Consider the following 21,771-nt stretch of genomic DNA (forward strand, 5'->3'; position numbering starts at 1 on the left):
AGTGAAAATTTTTTCCTGTTTCCTTTTCAAAATATGGAAATGAAAAGAGTAGCAAAATTGCTTTATGCATACAAGTCCTTTACAACTACAGAATATGTTTTGCAAAGTTTAAATTGAAATTTGAACTGTCAAAAAGTTCAAGTTACCTTTTTGTTGCATCTGTTCCGTTTTTCAGAGGAGTTATTATATCTCATTTTTCCATGGCTTTTTAATGTGTTCTGTTTCTTTCATAGTCAAAAAGAAAAATACACATTCTTAACAATATGCTAATCAGTTGGCTGAGTAATCACAATGTTTATGTGACTGCATTAGCATGCGGTACTTACACTATAAAAAATTTCATTATATCTTAGGTTATGTCTTCAACTGCATGTCCAAGTTATGTATACAAACACACAGCCATGCTTGTCAAAACAACCTGGTCAGTGAAAAAGCAACACTGAATTGCTAATGATGTTTTTGTTCTGCTCAGAATTTTTCACTTTGAACACTAAGATTTTTAAAGCCAGATGTAAAAAATACCATTCATAAATATGTATGTATTTTATTACTCTTCCTCTTAACATCTTTTTTCTCAACTTTTTCAACTATAGAAGAAACAGAACACATTAAAAAACCATGGAAAAATGAGATATAATAGGCATGTCACCAAATAAAGTCTTGTATGCTGTTCTTAATTTGTAAGAATGACTGTATTCTCAACAGATTTATGGCCGCCATACCATAATTACAAAAACTTTAGTGTATTAACCCTTATGCTTGGAAGTGATATACTGGAGGTGATTTGAACAAAACCAGGTCTACGTGGCATAATCACAACGTGCTGTGACCTTCCTGGTATTTAACTCAGGGAAAGTGTTTCTGTGGAGTTCCCAGCCAGACTACCACACAACAAGAAATCTTTTGCTATAGAGACACTGCTTACTCAAGTACTAGTCTGTTAGTATTTCAGTGACTATTTTGACAACCATTGATCATTATTCAGCTGACCAGTTTCAACATTGCAAAAATCCCCACCCTAGCTCTAGTTGGCACATGACTGAGAGGTCTGGAGGCCATGCTGCCAATTAAACTGTTTTGATTGAATATTTAACCTAATCAGTACGAAGTACTGATGTTTCAGTGCTCTATTAAATTAAGTGGGAATTTTCATTTGAAGCTGTGCTTGAAGATCTGACCTTTTGTTTTTTACACTTTAACAAAACTGGCATAATGAAACAACAGACCGGAGTCTTGAGGAAAAGTGGGGGATTGGATAGGAAATGGTGGAAAATTAAGGTGGCTTATATCTTTCCATCCATAATCATGTCAGTGGAATCAAAAAGCAGCTACCAAAATATAAATTGTCCTGGATGCAAAAGTATTTGTCTTTGAGCTACCACATGAGTGAACACAGACTGTAACTTACTGTTGGTCGTCTTGCTGTGGCTGTTCAGGAATGTGCTGAATAACTTCATAAACTGTACTCAGCATATCCTGGCCTGTGACAAAGTCAGGGCCAGGAACAGATTGATTCGAAACCTAAAACCAACAAAGTGCATTCCTACCGTAAGGACAAATATGAAAAGATTAAACAGAAATGAAACTGTTAATGTAACTTGTAATTTTCTAAACTTTTCATCAAAGTTTTGCTTGTGGATTAAACAGGTAATCTCTGCTAGCTTACATTTCATTTTGGGTAAGTTCTCATCATATTAATAGTAAAGTAAGTAATAGTTTTAAATTCATTTGGTCCCTTATAAGATTTAGGATGCAGCTTTTGCATTTAATACAGCAAATAATTTATATTAATGTACCACATTTCAAGAAAGGAACATTTAATAAAGAGAAAAGCAGGAGAAGAGAGAGGAAAAAAGCTGTGAATATTCAGGGCATGGGTTCAGCATAAAACTCCAACTGGTCTGTCAAAGAGAGAAATGCATGGAATTTCCATAAATCAAGTAATAATATTGGTTGTTCAGCATGTTAAATATATTAATTTCCTCTTATGTCATGACAACAGAATTATGTAGACTCCACATCCATAAGGAATTTCCAGTCTTTCTGCCTATACCCAACCTCCAGTTCTTCATTATCTTCACTTTCTTATTTCCCCTTTTCTCTGCTGACTAAAATGAATCAGTGGATCAAATGCTGACTTTCTCTGCAAAGTTATACATTTGAGTAGCTGAACATAAACCAGTGGAGTTTCTCCTGTTCCTTGAAATTTTACTGGAAATTATAGTAAGTTTCATTGCTCATACATCCATCCTGTCTTTCTTGTCACTGCTCTTTCCCTCCTGATCTACTAAAGCCCTAATCCTGCAAGAATGCGATATTGTGATATTGTGATATGATCAGCTTAAGGGATATAGAATCATAGAAGGTTTGGGCTGGAAGTCCCTAAAGATCGTCCAATTCCAACCCCTCTGCCATAGGTGGGGACATCTTTCATGAGACCATATTGCTCAAAGTCCAATCTGGCTCTGAACATTTCCAGGGATGGGACATCTGCAACTAAGGCAACTTCTAGTTGCCTCATCATCCTCACAGAAAATAATTCGTTTAATCTAAATATACCCTCTTCAGTATAATATCGCAGTGTGCTTGGGGCCTGATCTCTAAACTTAATAAGCTTCTTACTGGCACAAACTGTAACAGAAGCACTTTAGCTGCTCTGTTTTCTACAAGACTTATCTCTGCTGCTGTAAAAGTCTGTCCTCTCCACCAACATCTGCAGTAGCATTTTAGCCCTATAAGTGTATATTTCAAACATCTAACTCCATCAGAGAAGATAATAAATTAATCTATAACTGTTTTTTGACATCATATATCATTAGTGCTAATCATAAAAACAAATTAGGTGTGACAATGTGACCCTGTGACCATGCTTTAAGAGCTCTCCCTTACCTGACCAGATTGATTGCTCTCCAAAGTTTCAAGATTACATTGCTGGCAATTTTCCTAGCAAAGGGAAAGTCTTTCTTCTGTTTCCTCCCAGTTTTACCACTAAATTTTTTGTCCCTAAATTTTGTGGCCATGTTTCTGATTTTTTTTCTTTGTCCTTTTACACCATATCAGAATGATCTCTAAGTACTATGCAGTAATGTCAGCAAAGACACAATTCTCAGAAGCAGCAAATGTCACAGGATTCTTTTTCTGCTAGCAAAATTCCTTTGCTTAACTCCTCCCCCACAATACATGAAACCAACAAAATAATTTTTGTGAAATATAGCTGAGACTTACCTTAAATTTACACTTTAATAACCCCCTGACACTTTTCTGCACTGAATGTTGCATGAGCAGAAATATTAGGGTCGAGGGAGAAAATGGCATCACAATAGTACACCTGCCTGTGTAACACAAGTGGTTCAGTGCTACCAGCTACCCAACACTACTAATATGCTTTTAATATTCTTTTAATATAGGATAGTTGAATGGAGATTGCTGTCTTTAAAGCTTAGTTATTCTTTATTTCACTATGTTGATTATAAAGTACTGAACTAGTAACAGGAAAGAAAGAGCAAGAACTGAGTAAACAATAGTCATGAATATGATGTCATACAGACATCCATAAAAAACAACAGAAGCAAACCTACAGAAGGATTCTGGTACAGATATTTAGTAGATCTAGAGAAATAGAAGAGAAACTGTCTGCTTATGATGTAAAATCACATACCCTAGAACCACTGGTAAGATCTGGAAAAGTGATGAACTCATATATCCCAAAATCATCTGAAGCACTTTCATGTCCTAAAGTTAGAACAAAGATTAAAAAAAGAGATGATAATATGCACCTAGAAAATAATGACTGGCAAGGTATTTTGCCATAATTTTTAAAATACCTGAATACTGCTTATGTGATCTGCTTTAGACCACTTCCCTGCCCAGCTCCTAAACGGGTGTGGAGTGAGGCAGGACAGCTGCAGAGCTGGTGTGCATGGTACTTGGTGATTTCCCACACCAAGTGAGAAGCCTCTTGCTAACCTCAGCAACAATTTCGGTAGAGACATTCATACTCTGTATTCTGGAAAGCTAAAATGACCAATTTACTTTCATTTCCCATAGAAAAGAGGCTGAATTAATAAACTCGGCACATCTACAGTGTAATGAAGCATTACTACATGAATGTTTTTCAATTCTGAGAATGATAAAAGGGAACAATAGTACCAATGTACCAATAGGTGCCACATTATTATTTAGGGCTTCAGATACAGTTTGTATTTAGGTGTAGTTAGTCTCTTTCTCCACCCTCCCTTTGTCCAGGAGATGTGAGGCTCTTGGCTGACTCTTGGACATCATTCCACATCAAAGGTTGCAGCACTAACAACAGCATTGAAATTCTATCCTTTGCTATGACTATAATGGACCCTCTGTGCATGTAGCAGTTTATGATCTTCTCTGATGCTTTGGTAGAAAGGAATGGGAATAAAAGTGATGTCCTTTCAAAGGATGGCTGGTGTCTAGTATCTCCTGCCTAGGATCTTATGGGAAGAATTGTGGAGGGAATAAAGGCAGTGAAAAAAACCACTCTGGGTCCTGATAACACAGAGAAAGGGAGTACAGAATATAACAGAAGGTTATATATATATATACTGCAATGTCATTAAGTCATAATTTTGCTACCAGGTGATGCCATGAACATTTTCAGTTGTAATCTTCCCATGGTGTATCACCTCTTACTGCTATCCCAGAATAACACTGATTTAAGTCATATTGTTGACAACAGTGGAATACAGGTATTCCAATCCCAGAATACTGGGATCAATAGGTAGAATTCAAGACAACAGTACATAATGCTATGAGCTCTAGGCATGAGCTAACCCCATGCTGACTTCTCATTTACGCCTTATCTTAATTAGGCTATCATAGAGGTTTGCAACCCAACATAAAACCACACTTTTTTCTTTTCCTTTCATTTTTTTTTCTGTATGTGGGGATGTTATTTTTCTTTTTCAGGAATGGACTTTGACCTTATGCTCACACTTATTTCATTACCATTACCTGAAAATGCCTGTGCCTTTCTGTAATCAGCCTCTGCCCTAGAAAACATAAATGTGTTTCTCAGTTTGACGTCATAAGCCAAGAAAAGAAAATTAATATGATAAAATGCAATTCTCTGGATGGAAAGTACTTTTAGACATAAAAGGAGTTGTTTTTATACCTGCTCTGTAGCTTCTGTTGTATCACTGAAAAGAAGAAGAAAAATAATTATTTGTTTTGCTCCAATGGTCCAAAAGCAGAACTGGACTGTGCTTAACTTTTACATACCTTTATGTGGCTGATATCTTTTCCATAGGAATAAAAAGGCCATAGCTAGGATCAAAAATAATGAAATTCCCGTTATTACTGCAAGAGAAGACAAAGATTTTCCTTTCTGGGCCAGCTTTTCCAACCCTGTGACAAAGAAGATGAGGACTGTATTTAGTTCCTTGTTCTTTACAATGTGCTACAATGACACTGAAAAATGCACCTTTTAAAATTATTCTGAAGCTAATAAACCTGCATAGAAATACAAAGCAGATGCAAAATTTGGTCTTGTGAATGGGTAGTATTTATTTTTCCCCCTAGGTCTCCTGAACTGAAAAAGCACTGATATGAATATCATAAAAGACTTCAAAGCAGATTAGTGCCTAGAGCTAAATGAAAGTCAGTAAATGTAATCCACAAGCTACAGCATCACAAAAAGAAGATGCATATTATAACTTAAGATATAGAGACACTGAACTACCAAAAAAGAGGGTGAGAGAGCAACTTGTGCTAGACTGCAGGGAAATCCTCCTAGCAGTAGGAGCTATAAAATAGGAGCGGACAAAAGATCCATTAGACTTTTTCTAATGGTTTTTAGATCACTGACAGTCTGGTTGTTTATCAAACCACATCAGAAACCAATAAATTATCACAGAATCACAGAGCCAGTTAGGCTAGAAAAGACCTCTGAGACTATCAAGTCCAACCTACGACCAAAGATCAACATGGTACTAAGTTCCATGTCCAGGCTTTCCTTAAACACTTCCAAGGATGGTGACTCCACCATGTTGCTTGTATTCATATTTAAATATATTCAAAATGTTTCTCTCCTTTGCTCAGGTCTTTTGCTGGGATATGCATTAGCAGGACTTTTCCAGCAGGATTTTCTGATACAACACATACACAAATTGCATATAATTACATACCTAAAAGCACATGGAAAATATTTGTAGTGAATTTGCAAAGACAAGAATGTGGAAGTTAGGAAATGCAAGACATATTTGTTTGTGCACTCTTAATTTCCTCCTTTTGCTCTGAATTGTGCAGAATTTATGTAATTAAAGGACATGTCACAATCAATAAAGGTAAATTAATGTTATGTATTTGCTAGTGTCAGATTTATTAGTGTAATTAAAATGTATATTATTTAGCTGGATATGTTTCCAGTAGTTGATGAACTCCTGTGCAGAGGGCTAGAACTGCTTACATCTACTTACACCTCCATGTGATTCACTGGCATTGTGCTGGCTACGTATGCAGTGGTTTTCATGAAAATTAAATATGAGGATTTCTAGCCAGATATGCCTTAAAGATATGGGACAATAAATCACTGCAATTTCACCAGTTTTTAAAATAATCCTTCAGTATACTGCTTTCCATAGGAAGAAAAAGCCCAAATTCTGGAGAATCAGATGAGTCCTTAAAATTTTTGTTCTTTAAAATTAGTAATTTCAAATGTAGACTCAATAAATCACATTTCCATAGATAGTGCAGAAAACAAAGACATGCTGTTTGCATGCATTTAACACACTCAAGCTGACTAACCTTGAAAACTGAGTGAGGACTGGTGTACATGAGATACCTCATCTTATTTTAGAATCTTGGCTAAAAATGGGCAACAACTTAGTGCAACTATTGATATAATTGTAACTTATTAAAATAATTGTTTTCTTGATAATTTTTAGGATTAATTAAGCAGCTGTCTCATGGGAAAGTTGTGTAACGTCTTCTGAAACATCAGAGTTTCTGTTGCTACTGAAAATGGGGTTTCTGGTATTTTGAATGCCATAGTCCAGGCTCTGTATCTAGGATTATGGGGGTAAGGAAAAGGAATATGGACAATTTTCATAGTCTTTGCTTAGTATGTTTATTCAGTTGCAATCAGAATTTAGCCTGAGCAGCATCGCTGAGAATGAACTGTGTGTGAATTCATACCTCTTAGAATCAGTCAATGCTGCTCTGCAAAATGTAGCCTCAACAACTCCATTTAGTGCTATTTGAATAAACACTCGTCAAAAAGAAAATGGCTGAAGGGGGCAGAAATTATCTTTTTATATTTTTAAATACTTAGGATAAAATGTTTTAATAAGATTTAAGTAAAATATTTGTAATTAGGACATCTATTATTTTAAGTGCAACTGAACATGAAGCTGGGGAGTCTTCCCTCCTTTTTGGCCTTTGAAAGGAAATCTTGGCTGAATATCATATCTTACATGAACTTCCTGGAGAAATGTCATGTTTATTTCTATCAACATGTAGTTCTGGTTGCATTTTCTTTCACTACTAACAATAATATTTAGTTTTTGAGTGAAGTATTCTCATTACGAAATTGCAGCCCATCTTCCTTCCAACATACGGAAAGCCCTGGACTCATGATGAATCAGTAAGTAGCTTGAATCATGGACATCTCTTGTTTACCAGACTAACACATTTGTTAGCTCTTTGCTCAGCACAAGTGAAATTGCTTTGTTAAATTTCCTAACAGGCAATCTAGTCTATCTTGTTGAACATTAATAGCATATGTTCCTTATCTGGAAATACTTGTATCCATCTGTATTGAGAAGAGATATCGGACTTCCTCAATATCTTGTTCTTTATTCTATGCTTCTGGAGATTTTCTGAAAAACTGCTTCGTTGCTATTGAACACAATCATACAGGAGCTGAGGTTTTAGTGTATGAAAAGCAAAGGTATGTGTTCTTCAGAACCCAGCAATCAATCCAGAGATTAATAAATATGACAAGGAAATAATTTACATGAACATTGTAGCAAGATCTCACAAAATTTCCGTGTCTTAGTGGGTTGTGTTCCAAGCTGTGTAATACTGCAAGTAAAACCTGTTTCCCATGGAATGTCCAAAAGCCCCTTTACTACATTCTTAGCAAGACCTAAGTTTTGATACATATTCTAAGAATGACTTCCCTTTTCTGGGGCTGTAAACAGCCCACTTAGATGTTGCATTTTACAGCAATGAAGTTACATTCTTACCTACAGACATAACAACAACTGTGAAGTGAGTTTGGTCTCGTTTTCCAGTCGCGTTGTTGAAAGCGCAGCACATGTAATCGACTGTCTTCTGGGCCACTTTATCAGATATAACTTCCAGGTGGGGTCCATATTTGATTACTTGAGTGGTATTGTCATCCCTTTGAATCCATAAATAAGTATTTGGTGGATTTGAATCTGCTGAGCAGTCAAACAGTACAACTTCCCCCATGTCAACTGTAAACACGGCCCCGATATTCAGACCTTTGTCTGATTTGACTCTAAGTCCATAAGGTCCATCTGCATTGGGAAAAAAGGGAAATACAGTGAGAAAATGAAAATCAAAGTATAGAGTTAAAATTTAACCAGAAGTGCATCTCTAAAGTTAGAATATTTAAGTTAGACTAGCCTTCAGAATGGCTGGCATTCAGTCATTTCAATGAAAAGGCTTTCAGTTCAATAACTGGATCTGTGCTAGGCTTAGCTCAGGCTACGCCCACCTAATACTGGTCAAATTGCTGTTTAAGGAAAAAGCATGAGTCTGTGTATTTCTCAGTACAATAAAAGGACTGAAAACTGAAATCAGTTGGATTTCTATGAAGTAAAGGAACATGTCTTCTTCAGGAGCATATTTGATTTCTACTTCAATGCCAAACTTACTGGCATAAGTAATGTCCCTACAAATTTAAAAGTGAACAAATTGGCCTTGTAATGTTATCTTCACTGCAATAATTTACAGTACAATAATTATTTAGTGAACTAACTTACAGGTATAATATTGAGTGGGGTGTGCCTTAGATAAGTTCAGAAAAATTCTTCCACAAATGACTGATAGAATAAACTCTAACTCGCCCCCCCTTTTTTAGTACATTTGTACTACTAAATAATACTTTAAATAATTAAATAACACTTTAATTAAATAATTAAAAACACTTAAATAATTACTACTGTAATATGCTTTTTTTTAAGAGCAAGTTCTTGTGCTGAAAGTTGTTTTTCTGAATATAATTGGAAGAAGCATATGTTGTTCTATAGTCATGTGTTCATTACTCAAAAAATTGAGCAGATGAGTATTTTTAGTGTAACCTGCATAGGAAAATGAGAAGGGAAACAATATACTTAAATATTATAAGACTATTTCTCATGCTGTTTTTACTACAATATTCAGATCATTCAGGCTTTTATATCTTTACATGTTAAAATTATTTTTACAGTTATTTAAGGGTATAAATTTATGCAGAGAATATGATAATCGAAGTGTGCCTTATTAAATAACTTTTTCTAGTTAAAAAACCAAAACCAAACCCTAATAATTTTAATGTTGTTAATTCTCTGAGGCCCTACATGAATAATCAAAAATGCACGGACCCAATAGAGACAGAGCAAAAGAAGAAAATATGCAGAATATCTTTTTGGTAGGATCCCTGAAGATCAGTAAAGCTGCCTCATACAGAATGGTCATGAATCATCATAGCACAAAATGGGCACATTACTGTTCCCATTGCAGACAGTGGAATCCAGTAATATTTCCACCTTCCCGTGGTTGTCTGGAAGAATTAAGATAATGTAGCTGGGTTTGAATTGGAAAATCCCTGCTACATGAAGCTGCACACTTTTATATTTCAGACTTTATTTTCCACCAGGAAATTCATGACCATCTTAGAACGTTCTCTAATACACACTTCTATTTATGGTTTGGGTTTTTTTTTATGAGACTCATTTATTCTTCAAGAACACCTAAGCCAGCAGCACATGGCACAAACGAGGCCATTTTGTGTGCGCTTCTGTGCTTTTTTCTGTTTGTTCAGGCTTACACAAGAGACTATAGACTACCATATATGACTTCGGTTTAGTCCACTTTTAAGTAAATGTCCATATTTCACAACATAAACGTGTCATTTTCTCTACTTATTTCCTAGTGGTAAGCTTTTTGCAGTCTCATTTTAAGGAATGGCCAACATCATGCATAATATTTACTTGGGAAATGAAATACAAATTCACTTCAGCATGAATTAGTGCTGCTCCAACATACATTACAGTGGCCACTCTGAAGAATCATAGCTTTTCTTTAAGTTCTAGATGCTGGGCTGCTTCCTCACAGGCTCAGCAGTTCCTGAGTCATTTGCTTTATTGTCTCCAAGAGCCAGCTGACCCTGTAATGACCATTCCTGTGAAGTACAAACCTATACCCCACTGTTTTAGCTTGACTGGCCTTACTTGGGCTGCATGTTTCTGTGGAAGGGGAGCTTTTCACAGGGACTCACCTCTTACAGGTATTTACTTCCCTTTTTTCAGATCTGAAAGGAGAAGGGATGTACTGGCCTTTGACATTTTTCAGAATTTAAACAAAGCCCCTCAAAAGCTATTTATAGGCAGGCGCATAGTTTTTTTACTTTTCAGAGCAATTCAGTGGTTCTTCCAATCCAATTCTCCCTTCTTAGGAGAATTAGCTTTTATTTTCACAGATAATATGACTTTGATATGTGTTAACAGAGTTTAAATGGTAAGAATAGCTGACTGGTTTCCATGCCCCTCTCACTGCAGTGGGTGGTTTGCTGCAGTCTGCAAAAGAATCAGAACTGAGTTCTGCTTTTTTATCAGTATCATAACTGTGCAGCATAAAGAGATGCATATGAAAACTATATTTTAATGAAAGCTGCAAGCTGAAAGAAATCATTATACAAGCAGTGACACACACTGGCTGGTGAAGTAAGTTTGAAAAAGGGAGGTTATCTTAAGAGATTGCCAAATCTTGGGAAAAGCTGAAAAAGTGGCATTTCTTGCTGAAGTCAACACAAGGATTAGGTAACCCTTCTGCTTTGCCTGGAGCAATATTTTGCCTCTCCTGGGCATCGTGTACATCAAGGTCCCTAAACAATGGGTAACTGACAGGTATACACAGGTTCAAGGATGATTCTGAAAAGCAGGCAATTAACTATTCTCTCACTAGTACTAAGTATATTCTATCTTTTGGAAGACTTGAGGAAGAAAATCCCACTTAGTCTGCTGAGTTCAACTCCATCAACACAGTACAACAGTGTCTGCTGCAGCCTACAGGACAGCAGCTTCTTCCAGTCTTGAAATAATTTGTTCCTGAGTCACATGACTGCAATAGCCATATTCCAGACTGCATTATCATCATAACTAAGGAAGAGGCAGGCTAATATTAATAAGACATGAATTAAAAACCACTTTTCATACTCAGTAAAAAACCACAATGGTGGCCTTCATGGATCCCTCAGCTCTATTTTCCTTTCCAGTATTGTTCTCTACAGAAAACTGTCTCTTGTCTCAGTAAAACCAGTTAACTAAATGAAGTGTAAAATAATAAATCAATCTTCCTGAGTAACAACTTACTGCTCTGTGGGAATATTTCCAATTGCTCCTATCACTACGAGACTGCTACAGTTTCCAAGCAGATGGCAGGTATTTACTGTGAGTGACCTTTTCTTTATCACCTGCAGTAACTCCCCCACAGCAATGACATATGGCAGAGAGAGATCCCGGGGCCTGTTCTGGATTGTTATTGACAACTGGGAGCTGGGAGACAAAGCACTTCTGCAGGCAGAGGTTGAACCAAATGAGGTGACTTCAGGAAGTAAGACCCCAATTTCCATCACTGACTTGGATATAGAGAATTCCACAGGTATTTGCAATCTTTCAGCATTGCATTGTTTGCTCTTAATACTTTTTTTTCAGATTTTATATTACGCACAAAGCAAACCCTCAGTTCTGATGAAGGACATGAAAATGCATATACAATAACATTTACACACACGGAGAAAAAGTGAATCTCAAGGTTTTTGATAGAGCTTTATATCACAACCATTTAAACAGCAAAAGATTCAAGAAATGAGGAAACTTAATAACTATGAGATTTTAAAATTCTGGTAAACAATAGGTCGAAACCAGGTTTCTAGTTTAGAACTTGCAAAGATTTTTCAAATTTGCTGAAAAATGTGTGTAATTGAGTGAGGAAGAAGGGAGGAAACAGCAGAGCTGGGACTGAAGGACACACACATGGTCAGAGCAAGTGTCCCAGACACCTGCCAGTGTGATCAGTGCTCTGGAGACAATCCTATGTGCAACAGGTCAGAAATACAGAAATTCAGAAATTCTCACACGGGCTCTGCAACAACCAGAGCTGTCTGAAAGGTAACAAAAGTGGGAGATGTTTTTTTAGCCTGACCTGACTTCATTGCATGGGAAGAAGGCTGTCAGGCTGGATACAGTGTTGCCAAGTTCTACTTAGGTATTCTTTGAAGACAGACCTGCATAAGGCCAATTCATAGCTCATTAAAGTGAGAAAAGCAGTAGAGGAACTGCATCCCTACACCTTCAAGTCTCATTCTTAGCACTTTAAGCACATAAGCACTTTAAGCAAGTGACCTGAGATTGTGACTCCACAAAAGCAGGCATACAAAAATGTGCTACCTTGAGGAAAGAATGAGATTGATTATTTTTAATTACAGTAATGATAAGTTAAAGCTCTATCAGTGCTGTCTATTTCCTTGTTTATCATGCTTCCTCTGTCTAATGAGATGGAAACACAATTAATATTTGCCCTGTTTAGGATTCTTTGCAACTGCTTCTTCATCTTCAAGTCTGCACTGCTGTCAATTTTATAAGCTACACATAAGCTTGTATCAGCTCACATCAAGCAATGTCTTTCTTAATCTTTGCTAATTTAGGCAGTCTTTTTCTTTTCTCCTGGTGTAGTGTAAAGACCCCCCATACTTCCAATGCAAATCATCCCCTCATCCAATTCTTCCAAGTAATAACAAAAAACCCCAAACAACTAGCAGAATAGATAATCAGAGATGAAAGGAGATAAAAGGAGGAGGAGGAAAATATGAGAGCTAGAGGTGTAAGAGATGTAGGTTCTGAATATGTTGGTAGTGCAGTCATAAGAGACTGAGCATAGGCTGCCTACCAGCTGCCTGCTGTCAGAGCCCGAAGAAAGCAGGAATGAAAACCAGCCCTTGGCTGGACAGGAATCCAGTTCCAGTCCTTGCAGTGTCCCTTCCAGACTGGGTCACTGGGTAAACTGGCTATATCTGAATAGGACTGGTGGCAAAGTAGGTCCTGGCCTTCGCAATTTCAGCTCTCCTCTGAGAAGGATAATTCGACCCCTGAGGACATGAGGATTAGAGCATAGCAGGTCACATATGTGTAGCATGTGCTACTTGAAAATTGAGGAGGAACTGGGAACTCCTGACATGGAACAAAATGAGAAGGCCCTAAGATTTACCATATAATTGTTGAATGGTGATTAAATCAATTTTTTGATTCCTCCAACTCGATTAGTTTCTGAGGTGCCTTCATTTTCAGTCAAAATACCTGGCTACCTTATGGTTTATTCTTCTGTAAAAAATGGTCTTTATGCAGCTCTTTTTGCTTCCTCATGTTTCCCATTTGATCTGGAATGCACTCACTTCTTCCAGCTCTAATTTTGCTAAGCCTGACTGAGGTCTCTGTGTCTCTTTTCCATTCCTGCCTTTCTTCTTTCCCAGTTCAAGGTCAGCATTCTGGGATCTGCAGGGACTGCATGAAGTATTGTACATGTGGTATTATCTTCCGTGTGCTATTAGCATTCCCCTCGTTTCCTTGTTGGAAATCCATTGCCCACTCCCCTAGAATTAAATATGTCTTTCTCATGCCTGAATCATGCTGTCAGTTCACAGGTATTTTGGGATAGCTCAACCACCTAGGCTTCATTGAGAGCCTCCCTATCTTTCTCACGCCATTAATGGAAGTATTAAAAAGGACTGGACTTGAAATGATCTTGAGGAAACCCACTAATCCCAGTCCTTCAGCCTGGTACTTCTACTTCCTGTGCTGAGCTTTTTGATACTACCTAGTGTTGCCATTTATAACAGGATTTTCATGTATAATGATCTCATTATTTCTTTCCTTTCAGTCACATCTGAAGACATCTGTGGAAATCTTGAAGTTTCCATTTGAATTCTGCAGTTGAGACTGATCTTCACAACTACACAACATTGAATAATTTTATTATCCCTCTTTAAGTTAGAGCTATTACAAACAAGCTCATTTTGAATGCAAGCTCACATACAATGTTGACTCCACTGTTTTTTTGCCTCTTTTCATATTCAGAGGCATTCCTTCCAGCAAAATCATTCATACAAAGATTATAATGAATATTTAATATACTCACAATATATGGTTGGTGCAATTATCTCACTTTCCATTGCACTGACAGGGTTAGATACCAGACAGCTGTAATTCCCAATGTCTTCTTTTACTACAGGAACAATTAGAAGTGTAGCATTGTTTGATGAAAAGGTATAATTAGGGCCAGCATGAAGACGCTTCCCATTTTTCATCCACTGGTAAGTTACCCTTGTACCTCTATCCACAATACATTTTAGGGTAATATTCCCTACATACTCCACTACTCCTGAAGATGGTTCAGTATGTACAGTTGGCTTTGTGACTGGAACTGTAAAATAAAGAGATATGAAGAGTTGTTAAAATGACAAGCCATTATATTATAGTCTTCATGGTCAAGATGATTCAAATAGAAACCACATTCTCTCTGGAAATCGCTAATATTTCAAATTTTATCTCTTAAATGTAGTTAAAGGTTTAAAAAAGAAGGCCATATTCTCAGCTGGTGACTGTAAGAATTATTATGGGACATAAATAAAACCAGACTGCTTATATTACTGATAATAGGATAAAGGTTGCAGTCATGTGTACCACAGCCTCTTGCCTCGTATACAAATCACTGAATCCACAGATATGAAAAGAGCACAAAGCATGACACTGCCCACCATGTGTGACCTCTCAGCATGACTGCCCATACTGGGCACCACTGAAATCTGGGTGATCAGTCATGAGGATGTCTGCAGATTGGCATGGGTTTGGGAGTTAAAAAGCAGCTACAACTTTGTCATCTCAAGATGTCATTCATCTCATTCCTTCCAAGCCCAACAGTTACAGGTTTCTCTCTGTATAATCCATAAATTACAGAAGCCTCTTGTCATCCTTTTAGATAATTATTTTCCATTTCCACTTCCTTTTTTTATTTAAGTACAAAGAGCAGAGTCTAAAGAGGGAAATTCAGTATGTTATGAATTCAGATCTGGGCTTCTTTTACAGACACTGGGCTACAGTCACCAGCAAAAGTCAGTGGCTCCTCTTTGTTATAGGAGGTAAGGTTGTTCAGGGAAAAAGACTATTTGAAATTCAATGCATCCTCATGATAGCACAGCAGAAACTTATTAAACCTTATTTTTTAGAAGTCTGTCTAGCTTAATCTTAAATGTTTCTAGACCTGTTCAGCTTCTTTTACTTCCAATACAGAAAAATCAATCAGTATATTAATTTTGCCTAAAGATGACATATTTTAATATTCTCACCAGCAGCAGAAAACAACATAACTTAATTGTTAGCATTTATTCATGTACGGTTGCATTAAATGAGACACCGTTGTAACTGGATACAAGAACCAGGACTTCAAAACTATTGTAATTTTATTTTCAAAATGAAGATACTATCTTTTATTAACTTACCATCAACAGCGACTTGAATCTTTTGACTTGCAGCTATGGTCCCATTTCCACGGACATTGACTTTTACAATGTAATTGCCCTCATCACTGAGACGCAATGGATTAATCCTCAAAGATGCATTCGGTGGTATAAGTGTAAACTTGTCCTGGTATTCCAAGTCTGGAACTACTTTTTGATTTACAGAGCCAAGCACGTATTTTGGATTGCTTTGAGATCTCTCAAAAAGCCAAATTATCTGGATTTCAGAAGCTGTAGCATTGAAATTGTAGTCAACAGAAAGATGAAGTGGTTGCCCCTCAATACCATGGATAGTATGAGATGGTACTGTCAATTTTAAGGCAGAACAAATCCCTGCATAAAAATGAAAGAACAAACAAATAAACAAACCAAAAACACAAATGGAAGCCCCAGAAAACTCAAATGATAAATTCTCACAGTGAAAAACCTTTCAAGGCTAAAACATACATTATTTGCATGGTTGTAACTCTTTTTGTACTTAACTTTAAGTACAAAAGGGGCAAGAGCTCATTGGCCTTGGTGAAGCTGGGTGTAACACAGAGCTCTAGTCTCAAATCATACAAAAAGCCAAAGGAAGGATATTTTATGTTGAAATTTTGACAAAAATGAGATAATGTACATTTATCTTAATGTATGAATATCTTCCCTTTAAGATATTTCGTATTTCTAGGTCTTGCCCTGTCTAACAGTCTTGGATTGTAAACTCAATTTTAGGATTTTTTCTGGGTTGGTTCAGCTACAGAGGAGCTTCTTAGGTACTCTGCCAATTATACTGAGAAACTGACTGAAAATCTGACAAGCAGAACTTTCATGAATTCTGACTAAAACTGTATATAATTATTATTGCTGACTGCTATGTACCTGTGAGACTAAATTCAAGAAACAATACAAAGCTTGCAAAAGTCAAGTATTCCAGTCTTAGGACTCTGGCAGAATTAATCCTTGTTGTTGACATGCACAAAAGTGAAATTTTCAGCCACACGATTAATTCTGTTTTCCAAGAATTCTGTCTCTGTTATGGTGCAAAAAGGTCATTCCTCAGTTAATCATTGTCTTTCCCATAAATTTTTAAAAATAATTTTTCCTTGTGCTGGCCTAAGACATATTTATAGAACACTAAGGAAAAATTAAAGCTTTAGTCTTGGGACTAAGGGATTGACTTTTCACATTAACTTTTCTACAGCATTCATGAGAAGAGCAATGATGTAAAGAATTGACATTAATGAACTGATCTCACTACACTGTTTTAACTGATAGGACTTTAGAGATGAAGAATTTAAGTCCAGAAAAAATTAACAGGAAAAAATGCAGACTCATTTTGGATGATCAATTTGAAATATTAAGGACACAATTTTTCAAAATACATATAAAAACATTTTAGAATGTTCAAGATGCAGCTCCAATTGACTCTAATTTCAGGTTTGATTGCTCAGATTTGTGCTCAATACCGCTGAAAAGCATGCTGCAAGTGCTGAAAAACCCTAGGAAAAAAGCAACCTCTTATAAGTAAGAAATGTAAAAACTATGATTTAAGTAATCTATCTGCTACTGCATAAGAACACAGTGAAGACTGAGAATGCCCATGACAACACACAATGATTTTACCATGCACCATCTATTCCTTTCCTGTTAATGATCATTTTTGGTTGGACCTGATGATCCCTGAGGTCCCTCAAACCTGAGATTCTGTGATTCTTGACATGCTTCCAAATACCTGTAATGAAAAAGTAGCTTCCCAGCTGATGTGCATGGAATGCATTTCTACCTGGAAAGAGCTGGGTGGGTAGGAAAGGGCAGGAAGAGCAATGTATGAAAAATATGTGACTGTGCCCATTAATACAATGCAGAGTTAACTTTGTTTCTTACATTTCCTACTTACATATCATTATTCTTTATGACGGAAATTGTTAAAGGTTCATTTATGTTTAATCTCCTAGGTTACTTGACAGAAAAAAAAACCAATTCAGTAGCATAATATGGTATCTGCACGTGTCTTTTGGGTTAGAATCATCAAATTTCAGTGCACAGCTGTTTCAGTGCATGAGTTAATGGCAAAGCAAACTTGTTGGGGATGAGGGTGACGACACAAAGGGACTGATGGTTACAGATGCAGCAGTAATGGCAGTAATTAATGTCACAGGTACTCTGGAAGGGCAGCCAAAGCAGTAGAGATGGAGTGTGAGTTGACTGGCTCATGTGCTGTAGTGCTGTACAGCATCTACCCCAAAAAAAGTAATTTTGTGGCTGGCTTCCCTTTTCATAAAGCTGAGCAATATTACACTCAGCTAAAGACAACTCACAGAATTTCTGAGGGCATGGCAGGGAAGCCAAAGGAAAATGCTGCAGAATACTAACATGGAAATACACAAAAAGACAGTGAAATCCTTTTACAGAAGGTCTGGCAAGCCCCCATTAATGGGGGCTAAGGAGGAAGCAGGCAGAGGGCTTCAGGCTGCATGGACTTTAATTTGCAAAGGACTGGCTGGGGTACAGCTGAGATAGGAAAACAGGGCAAAAAAAAGAGGAAAAGTGTGGAATGTGGAATGGCTTAAGTGGAGGATACATAGGACAGAGATATTTGCATGCTTAACTTTCTAGATGAAAAACCTAAAAAGGATGATGCACATCAAATTGAAGCCTGCTCCCCCACTCCTTTTTAACAGTATTGAATTAATGTTAATAGCAAAATCAGGCCAATGTGTCAAACTAAGCTCATACTTATCAGACTCAAATTCCATAAAATTTAAGCCTATCCCTACAGCTTTACAAATATAATATACCTTTTTTCCAAGATGATGGAATTCCAAAACCTAATTTTTGTATAATGACCATAAGGGCCATACCACAACGACCTCCATTTGGAGCTCAGTGATCTGTGCTTTGCTTCCATCTCACTTTGCTATCACCAGTATTAGCAAGCACAACAGAATTGTTGTTGACATAAAACAAGGGCTTCAGTTTTAGTTTAAATAAAAAACTATGACATAACTTTTGAGTTTATGGCATAAACTGAAACCTGCCTAGCGAGCTTTTAGCATTCTCTGAATTTAACATGCACATCTCCTTGTTAAAGTGAGTTTCGATTCTCAACTACTTTTCACCAGAGTGTTCATTTAGCCCTTCAGCTCTCCTGAGCTTGGTGCAATATGTCATTAGATCAGTGAAGTATTTTTTCCCTTTTCACAAGTATGTTCATTTATGGAAAAATATGCCAAAAAACAACCAAACAAGCCAGATTTAATGGTCCAGGAAAGCTGCAATTTCTATACGTCCATTTATATCATGGAAAACTTGGGAATATTCTTTCCAGAATTAAGATGTTTGCCGAAGAAAAAGTTCCACTGAGCTTTGTTACCGGACTCAATTTAATTTGCTGAGGTCAGTGCCTTTGTGTCATGCCTCCAACGCACTCGATTCTCATCATGATATGAAGTATGGGCAGCACATTCCCCTTACTAGAAAATGTGAATATCTGGGTAAGGATGTAAGACTTCCTGCTGAATAAACCTGTACTCTAAAGCACTCTGCTTGCGTGACAATAATTCTTGTAGGATTTTAATCGAAAATATCCAATAAAGTGGTAAAGTAGATAAAGCACAAAGTCACTGTTTTTTATTAACCAAATATTGTTCATTTGTAAAGAAGAGATCCAATAATCGTCATATAAACCATCAATCATTATGAAGCCAAAAGTCTTGAAAAAGTATTAAGCTCAAAATCAAGGAAACTAAGTGACTCTACAATAAGCTAGAACTGTGAGGTTCACAAAGAAGATAGAAGTTGTTCCCATACATGAATGATTAGAGAGTGCACTACATTTGTAATATTATATATTTCCTCTGTTGACATTTAGAAAGTCAATTAAATATAGAAAAAGGTAATTACCATAGTTTGTAGAAATAAGCTTATCTAATATTTGATTACAGGATATTTCTGTCAAATACATAGAATATCTATTTTTTATCCATTGCATGGATAACAAATGCACAATTACTAAAACTGCACCCAGACACAAAACAAATGCACTATTAATGGGGAGATATTCTTCAGTTGACTAAAAGCCTAATTTAGTTTCAATACCAATTACATTTAGATATTATATATAAATTAATTAATCATAAAGAAGTGAACAATTATGTATCAGTGTTGTCTCAATAAATTTTTAAAGAAGTGTGTAACAGCTTCTGTTAATCTTTGGTTCAGAACCCGTCCAGCCTTACTTGTTAATAACAATGCACAATGTATAAGTTACTCAATAAAATGTAATAGTATGTGTTTAATCAATACCCATGTTTTACATGTAGATTATGTATATTTAATCAATGTCAAGTTTTACATAGAGTTTATGTATAGCACTCATTTTTGTTCAGCTGCTAAAACTTCAGCTTCACTCATAAAACAAGGTGCCACTATCTGATGAAAAGCTTTTAGGCTACCTGCCTGAAATCAAACACCTGACAATACAACAGAAGTACCTTAAAATTTATAAAGATGTATCTTATAGAATCAATTCACATTTCCACAATGACAATTAAATATAATTCATATTGTATCTTACCTACAAGCAGAAAATATATTTTGCACTGTAAGTCCCAAAAGAAGTTGGCTAAAGGGCTCCATGAAAGCATCCTGTCCCACACAAATGCCACCTTCTCAGCACTAAGCCAGGGCTTGGACCTGCAGCTGCTGGTTTATTTGCTAGGGAAATCAGCAATGAGTTAACAGGTCCTATCCTGTCCCCTGCCTTATGTGATTTGAATATGTGTATACAAAGAACAAAGGGAGTGGAGCACCTGTTAGATGAGGACCCATCTTCATTGCCTCTGACTTTATCATAACCCTTCCCTGGCAGTCACAGCAAATATGACACAGAATGTAATAAATGGGGCACACAATACAAAGTACATTTAATTAATAGAAGTAAGTAAACTCACCAAGTGAACAGGCTATACAGTTGTTAACTTCCTTTAGTTACAGTTTCTTAAAAAATACTGTGATGCTATATACTTATTTCAAACTAAAATTTGTATTCAGAATATTTTTTCAGGACTTTTCTAATGACAGCCTCTCATTTTCTGTTACAAAAAAAATTAAACAGTTGTGAAAGAGCCTTATTAATTTTTTTCTTAGCACTTTCAAGCCCATATATTTTCTGTTTTTTTTCCCCTAAACATAAATATAACTCAGCAAAGAATTAATTCCCTTTCTCTAAACAACATGTGATGTCAAGTGCCTCTGAGACATCTTTGAAATAAAAGTCCTATGGCTAGAGTGGACAGCTTACTACAGTTGTTAACTGATGATTATTGTTTCTTGTCCATTAACTTACATCAGTTTAAATTGGATTTCGTCCAAAGCTGTCACTCACTGTACAAATCAACAGCAAACTGGACAAACCCTCCCAGACCTGTGCAGTAACAGTTTGCAACAGCAAATATTAGCAGTGACAGAGATGGTTTATCCATACAAAACCACACAATATTTTTCACTAAACAGCACTTAGGCAGACTATTATGGATTAACAAATATTAGGCTAGACCGTATCTTGCTTTGTGCAGGAGCAACTGGCAGGAAGGAATTGCCTCCCTCTCATTGTGTGCTAGGAGCAGGGGTCCAGCAAGGTGCTAAGCCCCCATCAGACGGGCTGAGCAGTCAATTTTTACCTTAGTTAAAGAGAGGTGAAAACACCCAGTTGCTTCAAGCTCCAATAGAAGAAACACAAGGGTTATTCCAGAAGGGTTAATAAAGCAGTGATCCCACCAGAATCATCACCCAACATATGTCAGAAGATGAAGAAGGTATTTCACGTATTCCCAAAAGGTTTCTGGCTCCATTGTGCCCACCTGAATGTTGTTGTTTATAACCTGCTTAATCCACCTAACTGTAGGCTTGATATATCAAATTGCAACCTTTGATAAAACCTAGGTTAGAAATTATTAGCTACTTGGTTTTACCATGTAATAAAATATTGGTCATAGGTTCTAAGTAAGTTCTCATTGAAA

At 36.6% G+C, this 21,771-nt stretch overlaps 1 protein-coding gene across 1 annotated transcript; it reads right to left on the reverse strand.

Moving 5' to 3' along the window:
* Nucleotides 1–1,404: 1,404 nt before the first annotated feature.
* HEPACAM2 (HEPACAM family member 2) lies at nucleotides 1,405–20,401 on the reverse strand. The gene is given in 10 exon segments (XM_014875592.2): nucleotides 1,405–1,521; nucleotides 3,659–3,732; nucleotides 4,984–5,021; nucleotides 5,144–5,168; nucleotides 5,251–5,376; nucleotides 8,217–8,513; nucleotides 14,392–14,676; nucleotides 15,752–16,102; nucleotides 20,328–20,356; nucleotides 20,358–20,401. Coding segments are annotated over 10 exon segments (1,374 nt in total). The 5' UTR covers nucleotides 20,390–20,401.
* Between the last annotated feature and the right edge of the window lie 1,370 nt (nucleotides 20,402–21,771).

Source organism: Sturnus vulgaris, chromosome 1 (assembly GCF_052056855.1).
Source record: "Sturnus vulgaris isolate bStuVul1 chromosome 1, bStuVul1.hap1, whole genome shotgun sequence".
NCBI lineage: Eukaryota > Metazoa > Chordata > Aves > Passeriformes > Sturnidae > Sturnus > Sturnus vulgaris.